At 38.7% G+C, this 17,007-nt stretch overlaps 1 protein-coding gene across 8 annotated transcripts in view; it reads left to right on the top strand.

Moving 5' to 3' along the window:
• KLHL42 (kelch like family member 42) overlaps positions 1-17,007 on the top strand; it is a 91,647-nt gene that overhangs the window by 17,666 nt on the left and 56,974 nt on the right. Inside the window, exons 3-4 of one of the 8 annotated variants that reach the window (XM_080572430.1) lie at positions 17-87; positions 15,220-15,372. In XM_080572430.1, coding sequence (XP_080428556.1) covers positions 17-87; positions 15,220-15,249 — 101 coding nt within the window. In that variant the 3' untranslated portion in view covers positions 15,250-15,372. Of the gene's footprint in view, positions 1-16; positions 15,686-17,007 lie in introns of those variants that run through there. The other 7 variants (XM_080572428.1, XM_080572431.1, XM_080572427.1 and 4 more) reach the window with 7 other exon arrangements.

Below are 17,007 nucleotides of genomic sequence, written 5' to 3'. Positions count from 1 at the left end.
TTAATCCTTATTTTAGTGAGAAATGATGCTACAGATTCAGCGTTTGTGGAAATTGACCCGCATCAGTTACGTGAGAGAGAATGGAAGGTACTGAGTGCAATGACAACATTTAGCACATAACATGCTTAAAGATCTGCATGAGTAGAAATTAATCATCCTTATCATCCCTGTAAGGTAAGGTATATACTGTAAATGACGTTAAACCAGAGACGATCCCTGGGGTATCTTTCAGTGTTGCCAGTGAACTTAAATGCAGTTACCTAAAGTCCTCAGAGGGCAGAAACTCTTAGCATCCATGGTACGTTGTATTGATTTTGCATTTATAATAGTGACCAAAGGGTGGCTCCCCATACCCACAGTAAGTCTTAGGAACCTGAACAAAAGCTGTAAGATTGAAAAAGTTTAAACATCTTCCTCTACAATTATGAACACTGCCATTCTCAGAGTATGTTTTCTATTTAATCAACTTAGAGTCTGTTTTAGTGTAATCTGTTTTTTTTTTTTTCCCTCCACCAAAAGGAGGGTGGAATTCGGAAAAGGAGTCTGGATTTTGTGAACTAATGGGGAACAGGCATTCACACCTTTAAAATTGCTGTCCCGATTATATATGGTACATGGATTTTTGTTTTTTTCTAAAGAGTATTCACATCGCCAATAACATATATTATTATGTCCTACAAATATCAATGTTTTCTAAAGGTCATTTCAGTTCCTTTATTGTAATTAGAAGGGTGAGACATGTTTAGCTTCTGAAATACAGGCTGTTTATCTTTTATGAAAGAAAAAGAACCACTACAATTACTGTATTTTTCTAGTGGAAGGCAGATTAGACGCTGTCCAGTTTTAGAGTATCCAGTTATACAATGTGTTGCACATCATCTAATCATATATGCTTTAGTAGGAGAGAAAGATCCTGATCAGCACCTGAGCACAGATATTTTCTATGTGATGGTACTTGTACCGTTATTTAAGATTCAACAATGAATGCAAGCTCTCCAAATCCTCCTTCACTCACTCCATTTTTTGGTTGGAATTTATGATTGTTTGATCTGTTGTTGATTTTCCACTGTCTGATATTTTCCAGATGTTTCTAAGGGTGTGCCTTACGATAAGACACCCTTTATAAATAATTTTCAGAAATACAAATAGTTTACTCTGCCTTACCAGTTTTTGCCTATGAAGATTTTACCCTGGTGCCTGGGTAAATCCTTTTCCAGGGCAAACGATAAATCTGATGCTTCTATATAGTAATACTCAACTTTGAGACAAGATGCTGTCAGTCCACAAATCACTGCTGACATAAAATTTCTGATGCAACCATCAACCTCCTGTATGCTGTCTGTCTCTTTTGGAGTTATTTCCACCCCTTCTTGTTCAAGATTTCTGTACACGAGTACAAGTGATAAAAACACCACTACTGTCAGGAGTTCATGGGAATCTTACACATAACTGCTATGTAGGTTTTGATCAAACCTAAAATCCTCTTTCCAAGAATCTTCCTAACTTTAAGTTCTCACGTATTCAAAATGACTTAACGTATAAACTTTCTGGTTAGCTTTTATTGCTCATGCTGTGAAACACGGTTCTATAGTGCATTACTTGGCAAGTACTCATAGTATAAGGCATTTAAGTGGTGTAAGGGTAGTAGAATCTTATCTTTTTTGCTTCAAGAAGACTTCAGCTATGCAAGGTTTAAAACATAAAAAGTGATTTTATCTATTCTCCTATGGAACTTAGACTAGGTCAAAGATTTGCATTATTCACTTACGTTAAAAAAAAATGTTACTGAACAACCATTTGGGAGGTGATGTTAGAAAGACTCTGTTTTCCTCTTTGGATATTTTTATTACAGTTTTCTTTTTCTACTGGATATACTACATATGTCTGGTATCACATTGTATTGCCTTTTTAGTTGGTTGTAAGGGAAATTTTACCCTTTTACTGGTAGGGCCTTGAATTACTGTGAAGACCAGAGCTATGTCATCTGAAACGTGTATTTTGCAGTTGTAAATTAGCAATTCATAACTGCTCTGAACCCCATAAAAACATGATTTTGGGTGGTGGGGGTGGAGATGAAGTCAGAAAACAGATGCTTAGGAATAGCCATTCTCTAACCTCCAGGCATAAGCAATTTTCAAATGTAGAAGCAGGCAGAAGAAATTTTAAATGGTTTTAAAATAACAACTCCCTCTTCCCCTCTCTCCCCTGCAACTCAAACCCTTTCAACCACAATAATTTGTGGCAAGGCATCTGTGTATTTGGAAAAAAATGTTAGTGGTGAGATAGGAATGCACAGTTCTTGGGCAGGTGATCTCTTATCAGAACTGCTACTTGACAGGCCAAAAAAAAACCTACCTTTGGCTTCAGTATGACTTTCTCACTGACATTTATGACTCTTTAATGACATGTTATCTCCTAACATGTATAATGATAGGTGCGTCAAGGAGAGGAATCACAGAAGACCTATTGTATACCTAATAACAAATGCACAATAGTCTTGTGGAGAGCCTTTTTTTTTTTCTATTAGGGCCTGATCCAAAGCCTTTTGATGTTAATAAAAAAGAACCAGCTTTGAATTAGGCACATATTTCAGTGCCTCTTTCTTTAATTCTGAAGGAATCTGAAGAGATGTGAACTGTACAACTGGCTGATGAAAGAAGAGGCATAGACTGAAGACTTGGAGAATTTTCTTAAAGTATGATCTGTGTTATGCCCCATCTGTATGCTTTTGTGTTACATTTCATTCTCTGCTGAGTGTTGTCTGTCTCTGTTAACACAAATCTTTCAAGTATACTGACTCTAAGTAGTCAGGAGAATGATGTTTTCCTGAACGTATTTGGGGAGAAGGCAAACATCTCTGGAATGATGCTGTTGGGGAGTTACTGAGAAAGCATTTCTGATACTTCATGACTCTGAACAGCAAAGCACTGTTGTGTGCCCTGGTCTACATTTTCTTGTACCAAGAAGCTTAGTATGGGGGATTAAAATTTTTATTTTAGATTGTGGTGCTATGAGATTGTTTGTTTCTTTTTACAATGTCTCTTAAAAAATCTTGTTTATAGGCATGTGGATCCTTCTATCACATGCTACAATAATGCTATACACAACAAAATGCAGACTATGGTCATGTGGAACAGAGAGCTATCATTCCCGTTTCACATTGTCAACATACAAATACAAAAGATCTATTTGCACAAGGATTAGAACTTTGACAGATATTCATGAAAGGTGAAACGGCTCCAGGAACAGTTTGAGAGCAACCCACCTCAGGGCTATACTTGTATAGAAAAGATAAGGGTGTATCCCAGGGAGTGAGTTCAGATCCTTGAGGAAGAGGATGGACTTGAATCCAAATCTTGTGTTGGCAAATTTCCCAGAAAACATAGTCCCTTCTCTCTTCAGTTTGTTTGTGTAACTTCTTATTTGCTTAAGCCAAAATAAAATAAATTGGCAGGCTTTATTTGGGATAACCAAACTCTGTTTTTCAGAAAATATTTACCCCAATCTATTTACATGTAATACCTGCCTAATTAGGATGTTTAAGTTTGCATTTCCTATGTATTAGTTCCTTGTTTTTTTGTTTTTGTTTGCCTTTTTTCAGTAAATCTGTTTCAACTACAGAGCTCTTTCAATTAATATTGTTAATGCTGTGTCCTCTGAGTATTTGCAAAACATCTCATGAAGCAAGAGTAGCTCTCTGTCCTACAAGCTGCTCTACTTGTATCTATCTGTGAGGAATGGGGCATGGGCTTTACTGTCACTGTAGTTCAACAGTGACAGACTGAACTGTTGAACTTGCTGTTCAAGATTAGTTGTAGATACTGTCTGCAATATTGAGGAGTGTTTGTTGTTGACCAATGTGGCCATAATGCCCCTAGAACATCCCCTGTAGGAGTAGCAAATGCTGTAGGAACCCTGACACTGTTTCCCTGTGGATCTTCATCTGATCCATATACCCTCCAACACCTTCAAGTCAGAGTGATCATCTTCTGCCAGCTGCTTTGCATGAAAAGTTCCACTCTCTATATGGCCCCTGGAGTCCAAAATAAACATACAGGAACATAAACTCCTTTACCCCTTCTGGGCCTAGCACTCTGCCGACTCCTCACCCCTCCAATGGTAAATAGAAGTCAAAAAAAAAAAAGCAAATACTTCCATTCCACCTGAGATCAGGGACCCCTAAGTCACTGGCAGCCAGAAAAATCACTCATTTTCTGCCAGACTTCCTTCGGCAAAGGGAGATTTTAATAGGGAACAGTCTCTGTTGGCTTCAGGCCTCTCAGTTTGTCACCATTAAGGTGATACTCACCCTGTCAAGATCTCTGCCAGTCTAACACCTACTTCCTTCAGGTGCCATAGGGTGGGACGTATTAGGAACTCAGCAGCCCATTAATTCTTTCCTGATTTCTGTGGGAGGTCTTAAAAGAGGTTGTAAGATTTTCTTCAGAGGCAGCAAGTTTGGGATTTGAGTTCCTCTATAGCAAGCATGGGTGGTGCATAGTAATAGTCAGACTTAACTGTCTTTTTATTAAAATCAAAGTGGACTTGTGCTTTAAAAACAAATGAAGGCAAAGGTCCAGGAAATATTTTGGTGCAAAGAAAATGTGAATTTGGGTACAGACTATGCCATTAATTGTAATGTTCGCATGCATGTACAGCAATGACAACTCAATAGATGCAGATGTAGATTTGGTAAGAAACGGGCAGAGGTTTTTCAGCATGATCTACAATGCTTTAACACTGAGGCATTACATTTCAGACACCTGAGCACAGACTGATGTTTCATAAGTTTGGCACTTAGTGCTTTCTGGAAGTGTTTCTAATTAAGCATCTAGAAGTTATAGTCAATGACTCTGAGCCATTTCTGTAAATTTTACAGAAAAAAATGGTATCTTCTTGGTATCTTCCTCTTATGAATGCTTTGCAACTTTGAAAATACTAGTGGTAAAACATCTATCTGCTCAATGCAGCATATTAAATTGGGTAGTCTCCCCTCAAGCCATGTTATCTGGACAGAAATAGTGAGGCACTTAGCTCACTTCCAGTGTGGAAGTACAATTCTTCCAGTTCGAATCTCCACAGTTTTTGTACAGTGCATTCTAGATAAGAGATTGGTAAATATATTGTATGCATGCTGTCCATTAAGAGCTATTGAAAAGTGATCAGTAAACAAGGACAGTATGACGCAGGGAAACCACTCAGCATTGATTTAGTTAAGCATTAAGTTAAGCAACAAAGAGGGAGTACATACGCAAAGGGAGAGAGAGACAGAGAAACAGAAGTAGCTGGAAATTATCTCTACAGCAAAGTGATAAATACACTTTTGGTTTTGGATGCACACCATTTTTGTCCAGGTTTTCTCTAATCTTTTTCAGCTACTAAAGTATTCAAATGCTTTTTTGTTAATTCCATGTTCTCTGAGTGTGGTCATCTGTTGACCTGCTTTTCTACTTCCTCTCAGCCACAGTTTGTTTTATAAATTCTGAAAGATGTCTCTTCCTTCTTCACCCTTCCTTTTCCTCTTCCATCTTTTGTGTATTCTGTGGCAGGTAAATTTATTGTATGTTGTAGATGATTTTGGGAAGAGAGGGTAAGCCTTGCACTTCTGTCTCTCTGTTATTTTTTGACAGCAGCAACTATTGGAGAATCTTTAGGACCCAAGATCTTTACTGCACTTCCAAGCATCAGTCATTTTATGAATGCACATCTATTGGAAGAAATAGTCTATTCATTTGTGATTCAGATCTGTACTGCAAATATCAGTTTTGATGTCATGTGCTATGTTGCTGATGAAATCCTAGACTTGCCAACAGGTTTGAAAATTATTAGCTGATGGTTTGCTACTAAGAGTTGACAGGGTGGCAGAATAGTGTAGGGTATTTTTTCAGTGATCGTGGAAAAGCCATTTCAAGGCTTTGCCATTGCAGGTCTCCGTGTTTTGCAAATATACAAACAAGGAGACAGGGGTGCCCACAGCAGAAGTCTCAGGGTGAATCATTGATTTATGCCATAGAGTGTTTTTAAAGCAGTAAGATGTGGCTGGGTGTGGGAGGCAAAGATGTGTTTCCTTTCCTATAACCCCGTAAGTGTGACACAGTGGACATGTTCATTTTTTGGGGGGATAGGAATTAAGCTGCCTCAGTGGAAGCAGTGCAGTGGAGCTAGGAGTAAAATTTTCCTTTTCTGCATGAATTTCAGCCAGCTCTGCTTGGCCATGGTGCCAGGGTATATTTTGTGTCAGAATCTGAGATCTTCAAGCTGTCCAGTTGATAATAGTCTGTAGAAAGGTGTAGTTTCATTGCTGGTTAATTTGGTCTGTGTATATGTATACAAATTATTTCCTATACACATTCAGGGCAGACCCTTACTCCAAAAGTTGTTCGTTCTTACTCTCTTATCTCTGCACAGCTTTTCCTTTAAATTTAAGGAAAGTTGATCCTAAGAGAGATCTGGAACCCTTTTCCAAATAGCCACTCTGATTCAAGCTGACTTTGAATGCCTAATTACAAACTTAACAGAGCACATAAAAATACAAAGAAGTTAAAATACTCTTATCATTTGAAAAATAAGAAGATAAATCTCAAAATTTATATGGTTATACACCCCAGGTAAGATGGATTTAATAACCTCTTAGTGATGGGTACTCTGTCCCACAGGAGCTTTCAATTCCAAATGTGGTTTTGACACAAACTTCTGTTTGTCAAATGTTTTAAAAAGTCATACTTCGTGTTAAGAATATTTCAAAAAATAAAACTCATGCACCTAGGATAAACTGTATTCCCATATTCCACATTTTTAGTGTACTGCTTTTGAAAAGCATACCATGCATTCTATAAACATTTATCATATAATACATTTCCTTTAGTAAATATTTAAATAGCTATCTAACTATCCAACACAGATGTAGACTTCCCCAGAGGTGGGGGGAGAAGTTGATGCTAGGTGTTACTACATGTACTGCACAACCTGCTTTTGCAATAGTGGTGCATCATAGATGAAATAACCTATTATCTAGAACAAATACGTAGGTTTTATTCAGTTAAAAGGTTATTTCTCTGAAACAAAAAGCTCCAGTGAGTGGAAGCTTATTTTAGTTGTATATCTGTGCTGTTCTTGGTCATGATGGAGATGTCTTTTCTTAGGCTTTTCAGTAACAGTAATTTCCCTGTTTAAGGAAAGAGACAAACTGCATTAAAACACACAAGTAGAGTTGCAAGGTGCAGATTTGCTAAACAGGATATGACCTGGCTTCTCAAATCTCGTTTTCTCAAGGCATTAAATTGTTGGCAGTTTGGCAATTGTGTTAGTTATGTTGTGGCTGTATCCTGGGCTTAACTGTATGTCTGTACTCCCTGCCTTAGTCTTCCAGTTCACCTCTTACAGTGAGGACTCTGATTTTCCTCAGCTAAAGATACATGTATTGCACAAAACATGTTTATTGCTGGACTGTAGACTCTTCGAAGGAAATTCAGAGAAGGTCAGTTCTTGATAGCTGTGGAAGATGGGCGATCTACTTTGCTTTTTCCCTCCAGTCAAAATATTCCAGAGACTGGAGATCACTGGCAAAAATATGAAGTGTTTGCCTGTGGCTTTATCATGATGTCATTATAGGCTTGTGATAACAGTGCTCCCATAAGACACAATAGTAATACACATAAGCATGGTTGTGCTCTGCTTAACTTTTAAGTTTATTCTCATTTCTGCTTTTGCCTCCAGCGCTACTTCCCTCTGATGCTCTGTGATTTGAAAGCATTCCCAGTGGACCAGGAGCAAAGCCCTGGGCTTGTGGCATCCTTGTCGCTCTCTGTTCTCTTACTGGCTTGCTGTTCTGTTAATGTAAAGTTAATTGCATGCTTTTGAACTGTTTGTGACAACAAATTATATGTGCAATAATAAACATTGGTAGCTCTTTTTGATAATAAAGGTATCCCAGAGCTGTTGCTGGGCTCTATCAGTTTGCTGAAGAAAGGACTTTCATCTGTAACCTTTTAAACAATTTGTCTGTGACCGAGCATGTTAAGAAATACTCCTTGCATATTCCAGGGCTTGCAGCTCTTTTATGTGTTGAAGGGCCTAAGGAGCTTTGTTTTGTTATTATTATTAATAATTTTTTAATTTGAAAAATACCATAGAGAGAAAGATAAAAGTAACACCATTTTGACAAGTTATGAACTATTTTGTTTACTGGGGCTATGCAGAAGCAGCATCTTCACTTTCTTGCTTTAATTTGAGATCATTTTTTCCATCTCCTTCCCTGATTGTTACTACTCTAAACTCACCCACTGAAAAAAAAAACTCAGATACAGTATGAAGAGCACTGTAAATGCCTAACAAATACAAAACAGGTAAGAATGATGTAATTTTTTAAAGTAGAAATTTGGGCCCTTAAACAGCTCAAAGGGCTTGTCTATCCTAGAACACTGTGGAGATTAAACAGCTGCAGAATATGGTTAATTCTAGGCTATGTCTTCCTTTTGTCTCCTAACTCGTGTTTTCACCATTTTCTCATGAAGATAATTAAAGTAAGTTTCTGTGATCTCCTGCCATCACTATATTATACTGAAGCTGTGATATTTGGCAGAATTTATCTTCCAGTGTGAAAGCAAACATTTTAAAGCAGGCAAATAATGTCTCACTGGAAGATGTGAGTTAGCTGAAGATTATGTTAAATATCAATTTAGAAACATGCCCAAAATTCTGATCTCTTTACTGCTCAGGTGTTTTGTTTGTTTGTTTGTTTTTGTTTGTTTGCTTGTTTTTTTACTCACTAACATTCATAGCACATTTCAAATTATTCCCAAATCCAGATAAGAGCATTTATGATAGTGGTACAACAATACACCCTACAATAACCTATTTAAGAATTTGACCTTGAGGTAGAAAGTGTTTTAGAGAGATTCTGTTAAGGTATGGAAGTATGGGATCCTCTTTGTTTTGCTACTTCTGTGTCATTGGGACAATAATATATACAAAACAGGATTGGTGCATGGATGAAAATAATGAGGAATAAGGCAGACAAAACTAAAGGTTTGACAAGCATCATCATGATAGTAGATTCTCAAGTTAATACAAAGCTCTAGAATAAACAGTGGAAGCCAGCACCCTGAGAAGGTAGCAGTAGCACAAAACATCATCTCTTCATGTGTTTCTGTAACTCTGCAAGGACACTGTGGGACTTCTGTGCAGAAAAAGAACTAGCCAGATATAGCTGAATGTAATCACCATGATTGAGATCAAATAGTATAGAAGAAACTGAGTAAGAAGAATCAGATGATGTTGCTGGATAAGAAGGAGCTGGCTGACAAAGTGTTTGTGGTATTTGCTCTGATTGTGGCATGGATTCACAATGATAAGTTGATGACCAAGGTTAATGCCCAAGCCAGAGTCAGCACCAAGACAGCAGTAGCACTTTTGGGAGCTCTAAGATTTTGGAATGATTCTGGTTCTTGTGACGGAGATGAAACACAGAGTAAATGCTAGCAGCAGGAAGAAAACCAGACTAAGCTGCAAAATCTTGCAAAGTATGTCTCCCAGAAGCCAAGTCAGTTGGGCAGGAGAAGCAAGATTGAAGAGCATGAGGATAAGAGTAAGCAGGTCTGTCACAAACACGCTGGGAAGTGTATCCAGATGATTTTTCTGTAAGGAAATGTACATAGCCAAGAATGAGGCAACCAAAGCATTAGTAGAAAATCAAACAGTCAGGATAAGTCTAAATTCACAGGAATATATCTGAGCAGAATTTGCGTACATTGCACACAGTCTTTTGAGATAGCTGATTTTAAGTCTGCAATCTCTTGATATATTCAGAAAGGGAAGATCATTAATACTTCAGTATTTCTTTTAATCTGTTTTTGACAATGCCTTTGCTCTCTGTCATCAACAGGTAGTTGGACTTCCATAGAGATCTTTAAAAAATCAAGTTCTTCTCAAATCAAGGTTGACAGTTGTTTGTCCGCTTGACAAACAAAACTTGAGAATTTATTTCTTCTGAGACTGGAGAACCAGCATTATAGTTGCTTCTACCACAGTGTACAATGTTAAGTCCTGCTTGAGGCAAATCAAAACAATCTTCTCCCAGAATCCTGCTCTTTGAATAAAGAGAGATATTATTGGCCCTAACTCCAGGTTTTGGAAACAGGGAGGTGTGCTGAACTGTGGACTATGAGTAATCATTATGCAACTCGTGCATGAATGCCTCCCTCAATTCAGCAGGCTTTTGAAGTGAATCCTTTCCAGAAGAGTACCCTTGGGCCAGATTGCTATGCCAATAATTAAGAGCGCTAACTGTTATGGTCTGAAAAGTCTGAAGGTAGAAGGGTGAATAACACACTAATGTCAAAGCTAAGAATGGAAGAGGAAAGTCAAAATGACAGTGCTCCCTGAGGATGCGATAGAATTTATCTAAATTCAGGAAAGGTTATGGAGAAAAATGAAAGGGTTCGATTTCACAGAGCTGGGAGAAAAGACCCTGCAAAAATGATGGAAGCAAATTTCGTAGGTAGGGATATCTTTTATTAGGTCAGTTGATGAAGCTGCAAGAAGTAGGCAAGCTTCTGGGCTTTGAGTCCCATCCTCAGGTCTGAGGAGAAGCAGTAAAATCCATGTCAAAGAGCAATTAGACAATTTTCCACAGATTGGGATTTCCTGATTGTTTGCTGTAGTCTCTGAGAAGTGTTCATTCACTCACCAGTATGTATTTAAGCTTGTTCAGGTGTGAATATTGCAATCACAATGACATCTGAATTGCATGCTTCCAAATTAGCAAAAAATCATGACAGCAAATTCTTCCAAAGTACCCTGGGGTGAGTCCACTGTTATCCAAAGATGCACTGTGTTCAGCACAGGGATGTATTGCATTGCATCACATTGCTTGTGAGACCTGGGCATTGAGACAAAAGCCTTGCTGCAGGGTGGGGGTATTCCTGCTTGTGGAATACATCTGTGGATTGGTTTTAGTTTGGTTTGGTTTATTTTTAGCTCAGTTACCACTGTTTTTTTTTTTTTTTTTTGTTAGCCAACATTGTCGTAAACAGGTCAGACATTTGTATCTGAACACTGCCAATGCAGCATGCCCACTTTCTCTGCACAGATGAAAGATTAGCAGCACCACTGTTTCTCCTTGTCCAGTCATAGTTGCATAGATGATGTTTTAACTTTATTAAGGCTTGCTTTATGACGGAGCGAGCTTTCTTGTTCAGCATTTGTCATATTTAGCAACAGGAATAACACAAAGAGACAGTTATCAATTCTTGGGTTGCTAAAGATTTGCAGTGGTAACAGGGTATGCAAGAAAAGAGATGACTTGTGATATATGATCCTGGTATAGGTCAGGATGAACAGTGAAGGAGAAAAGAAGGATGTAAAAGGAGGTTCATGGAGATAGGTGCTGAACTTACTCTTTGTGTTGTGGAAAAGGGTAGCTATAAATGTGCTACTAAGGTAAGGAATGAATGGTTGCTTTGAAGTCAAGCCTGGCTGCCACCATTCTCATGTTGTCATGAGTCAGTTCAGACTCAGAAAGTGCCAGGCTTCCAGCACAAGAAAGGGTGTGATGCTGGGGCATTGCTGTGTACTCGAAAGTGTGGTCTGCAGAAGCCAGGGTTGCTGCCAAAATTATGTGTGGAACCACAGCCTGTGGTCTGACGGTATCAAGACTTCGGTGGCAGTCCTGGCTTATGACTTCCCAGCTCCCTCCCTTCTTCTTCACCACACATTCCTGCCTCTGTGGTACAGCACACTGCCCACTCAGTTGTGCTGATAAATCACTTGCATAGCAATGCTATAGAGCAGGTCAGAAAATCTTTAAAAAAAATAAATCTGAAGGGCCCGAGGGTTTGGGAGATGGCTAGCCAATTTAATCTGAGGCTGCAACTCTCTGAGATAAAGTATGGCAGCATACTGGCTTGAAGTTTTTCACCTCCACTTTTCCCACCCTATGACTCTTCTGCACTAATTCTGTCCCCTCAGTTGTACCACACAGCTGTCCATGCAGTGTACACGGTGTACCCTGGACTTGCACAGCTAGAGCAGGGGCATTTATTTGTCACTTGTTCTGCTTTGCTGCCATTGCCTTGAGTGGGGCAGCTCCTATGAGCTGTGCTGGTGCAGGTGGGGGCCTCACCCCTTGTGCCACCCACTGCTTGATTCAATTGCCCAGTTCACAGTGTCTTGTTTTTCTCACTCCAGCTTTCCGCCTTCAGCTTTATGCTTTCTCTTAAGGCAGGGCCGCAGTCTGCCCCACACATTTCCAGGTTTATTCCTGGTTGCAGTTGGTCTCACCAAGTAGGAAAGTATGAATTTGCAACCTTGTGGTTATTTTTATATAAGAATGTCTTAATACATGGTGGATGTTTGAGTCTAGCTTTCGATGTTTTTCAAACGGTGTCTGTATTTTGATTTTTAATTTGCCTCTGAGCAAGACTGTCTACAAACATTGGCCAAATATGCCTATCTGGGACCTGGAAGGGGTCCCTGGAGAAAGCATTTCAAGTCATTTATTCAGTACTGGCTGCTTTTACATTTGGCTTGAAGTCTGACAACTTTCCACCAGACCTGCAGCATAGTAAAGCACATCCTCTCTATGACAGCAGGAGAGCCAAAGAGCTAGCAGGTTGCAGGAGTGAATGCTATAAAACAGATGTTATTAGTGGGCTTCACCAAGGGTGGGAGGCTGAGTACAGTAGCCCTATTACAACCTCCAAGGTGGGCCACAAGATTGCTGTCTTATGAGCAAGCTGTGCCTGCAGTATTTGGCTCAGCATCGCATCCTGAAAATTCCAGTGCTGAGAAGCACTTTTGCGCTATGAGTAAACTGTAAGCTAGATTTGAAAGGAAAGATTTTGATTAAAATCAGCATTTCAGAGCCTTCAGCTGGCAGCTGGTGTGGTGTTAAGGATGGACATCGTTGGAGACTCCTGCGGTAAAGAGGCCCCATGTCTGAGTGTTTAAACCAGGTTCCATCCAGTTGTGATGGTGGTTTTTAACAGTCAGAGGAAAAAAAATATTGCTGTATATTTACACATAGGGACAGATTTTGCTCCCATTAAAACCAATGGCAATGTTCCCGCTGATTTCCATGGGTGCCTGCCTCAAACTGTTTGAACAGTAAATATATTCTTCTGGGTGGGAAACCAGGATAGAAATCCCTCTCACAGCCTGCTCCTAGCACTGCAAATGTCAGGGTTTTTCAGCGCTAGGCTCAGAAACGCTACTTCTAATTTTAAAATCCTTTTAAACTTCAACCACTATATGTGGCCTTACTTTGCAGCTGTCAATCATAATCAACAGCCAGTATTATATTAGCTTGTATTTACCTCTATTTTTCCCTGTATGTGGAATTATTTCATTTTTATAAATATCAGATATATCACAGTAATTGAGAAATATAGTATCAGATACAAGCATTTGCTCCCCAAGTGCTTTTAATCAAATAATAAGTCTTGATATGTTTCATTGACACTAGATGAGCTGATCTGGTAAGGATTTTTTAGTGCCATGGCTCATGCTCTGTATGCATTTCCCAAAGTTTTTCTGCAGCTGTGGGATATGTATTTTGTGTCTCTCTTCCCCATCTCTGTCTTGACTGAAAGCTTTAGAAATTCATGGTCATTTGGGACTTTTGGGGATACAACATATGAAGTTTATAGAAAACATATAAAAAAAAAATGTATCCCTAGCTTCTCCCTAGAAATTCGAGACAAGAGACTTTCTCTAACAAATGTCTCTGAAAGCTTCTTAATGCAGAGCATTCCCTCATAAACTGTTGGCTTTGTTGGAAACCTGTAATGTATATATAGGTTTCTGTTTCCAATAGTTTTCAGACCTGTGTACAGTCAACCAAATTATACAGAGCCAAAACTTCTAGCAAACTACTGTCAACCTGTATCAACATTTACATCAATAACATTTGGTATTGCTTGATGGATTGTCTACATCCAAGATTTGGAAATGGGTATGGCGTCTGTGTGTTCAACATGCTGTCTACTGAAGGCTGTTCCTCATTGGCAGTCAGTGCTTCCTAAGCATATGATTGCCTGATGAACAACCTGCATATCCCAAACTTCTTGGTCCAAATAAACTATGGATTTCTTCTTCGTGTTCTGAAATATGCAGGAAGAGGACACAAAAAATGTCTAGCAAGGAGGGAGTTAAAGATCAGCTGTGTTCTTTGATTGCCACGAGAAGCAGAGGGGGAAAAAGAAAACAAAGAAAGAGAAAAAGAAAGGGAAGATTTAAAAAAAAAAAGGGGGGGGGAAGAGAGAAAGAAACAGAAAAATAAAAAGGAGGTACAAAAACTAAGTAACTAGTTCAGTTGATGTACCAGTGCTTCTAATACCCAACAGATATCAACTTGTGCTTAAGCTGCATGCAGCTGATAGCAAATTGCACCCCTGTTAACCTTGGAAACAGTTTTGAAAATGCTCCTCACTCTTTTCTCATGCTAACGGAACATTAAACAAAGTTTTGAGCCTGTGCAGGCGTTCTTTAGCCCCTGCCCATTACCCATGGAGTAAAATCAGTCAAACACCTACATAACACCAACAGTTTGCAAGCCTGTTCTGGTTCACTGCAATGAATTTGGCTAGCAGATGTCATTTATGACAGAGCCACTCTTTTAAAATAACAGGATTGTTGAGGATATAGCTACATTTGTATACTATTCTGCTCTTCTGAATGAGGAGTGTCACTTTTGTAGAAAAGTAATAGATCTTATGGAAATCTCCCAAGAGGAAAGAATGAGGAATAAAATGAATGATGGCAAAGGAACATAAGCTTTCATTTCCTACTGCTCCTGCTAGGTCAACTATCACCCATGTTGGGGTAGCTGCATTGTTTTCAAGGATGAAAGCAGCAAGCCCAGAGACAGAGAAACCCCTGATTCTCCAGGCTTTGGGTGCTCTAAGAGGGAGAGGACAGAGATCACCCTTGTATGTACTCACAGACGCCTGCCCTGGTTATTCACCGGAGGCCCAGTGAGGTTAGCCCTGCTTGCTTTCTCCATATGAAGGAAGAAAATGTGAAGGAAAACTTGTCATATGATTTTTCTCTGTGACGCTAATGCTTTTACAATGAAATTGTGAAGCAAAGAAAGAACTCAGTTTACAATGCATAAACAATGATCTACTAAATATACGCTTTGTGTTAGAGATGGCTCCTTTTACAGTTCAGCTTGTAAGAACTGCGTCTTCAAATTTTTTTCTGTTTTGTTTTGTTTTTCAGAGTCATATTCAAATTTTCTTCTGTCAGTGACTGCACATGTTGTCAGTAAAAGTAACGAGATAACCTAGAAGGAAGAAAAGCTCACATTTATTTCCTTACTTTGGCACAAATTACTCACTAGTCAGAATTTTTGAATCTCTTCACCTTTCTGAGGTAAATAAATTGAGTGCCATGCGTCTTAATATGTATGGGTCTTTCATATAAGATGTTAAAAACTGCATTGTGTAGATAATAGGTCCATTGATGAGGGACCAGACTGGGAACTGGCTGAGCTGGGTTCTCATGTAGCTTCTCTCTCTGAGCAGCTGTGTGGGGTTAATAAAATTGCTGAGCCTTGGAGCCCCCCTTTGCAAAAGCTTCTCTCCCAGTAAAGCACTTCAGAGTGTAGAGGTAAAAATGTCCAAGTATGGAGGGAGTCGATGACTGAGTGACCTCTCCTCCTACGTCACAACACAGGACTCATTCTGTTTTTGTTTGTTTGTATGTTTGTTTTTTTCCCTGCCCCCCTTTTCCTTAGTTGTGCAGCTTCTGCTGCTGTTAAATGTAGAATATTTTTAAATGGTGCCTTATCAGTGTATTGGTTTAAAAGTACTAATTTCCTAGCGGCCTTATGACTGTGGGTGGTGGCAACCTAGTGTGAGATCCACTGAGATGACAATCAGTATATATAAGCATGAAGCATTCTGTTGCTGTTTTATTACGGTTGACATTTGGGTAGCTAAAAAAAAAAAAAGTGTTAACAAGCTATATAAATAATGTATTTTTTGGTTTGTTGTGATGCTGAAAATATAATCTGTTTTTAGATCTGCCTGAAATGTTTAACTTTTAATTTCTCTATCAAATTTTGCCTTTTTTAAGTGAAAAGGATTATTCTGAAATAAAAGTTTGAAATGTTGCATTTAGTGTCAGTGCAAACCATTTCAGCTTTCCAAGATTTTTATCTTTTCTAGTCAAAAGTATTTGTGAAATTCAGCACAACTTCATGAATTGGTTTTAGCCTTCCCAGAACTACATAGTTCTGTGAATAGGCTATTTGCCAAAAAGCAAAGAAATGAATCTGCTCCGTTCTATTTATAAGCAAAATCTGTAAGAATTCATCAGTGTTTTGCAGAGCTGATTTTGCAGACCTGTCTCTGAATAAATTGGATTAGTTTTCAGTCTTGTAGTGTGTCTATTCAAAATAACAAAAACAAAAGTCCTGAATGTTTCCCATAGTTTTGAATTTATTTTCAGCTGTGGTAATGACATGTCATGCTATTTGCTGTCCATGTTGATGCAGACATTTTCTATGCTTCTGTATGGTCCTTCGTAAGTGAGAGGGCTTTAGACTAACATCGCACAGATTCAGGTTTTTGCTTCCCTGTTTTCTCTCTCTCAAACATTTAACTTTCCTGACTGTGCCCACAAAATGGCGACAATGCTGCAAGGTCATCAGGGAACAGTAAAAAATCTCCTAGGGAAAGGCAGTTGGATTAACACTATAGATTAGAAGATATTTGTACTTGACTGATTTTCCAATATCTTCATTAACACTGGTGTTGATAACATGGCTTTTAATAACTCTCATAACCACAAATGCAGCATGGAATGAAGCAAATAGGTCATTAATCCCTTAAAAGTACAATTTAATGCAATGCTTCATGACAGGAAGTGAACAGGATAATAAAACCTTTACTGTTTTAAGCCACACTTAATATTTTTACTGCACAGTTGGCTTGACAAAATAACTCTTTGTGAGTCATCACTTCAAAGTAAGGTCCTGGGGACCAATTAAAGTTGTGTCTGCAA

Source organism: Anser brachyrhynchus, assembly GCF_964034855.1.
Source record: "Anser brachyrhynchus genome assembly, chromosome: 1".
Classification (NCBI taxonomy): domain Eukaryota; kingdom Metazoa; phylum Chordata; class Aves; order Anseriformes; family Anatidae; genus Anser; species Anser brachyrhynchus.
This window is presented reverse-complemented; position numbering and strand designations above follow the sequence as displayed.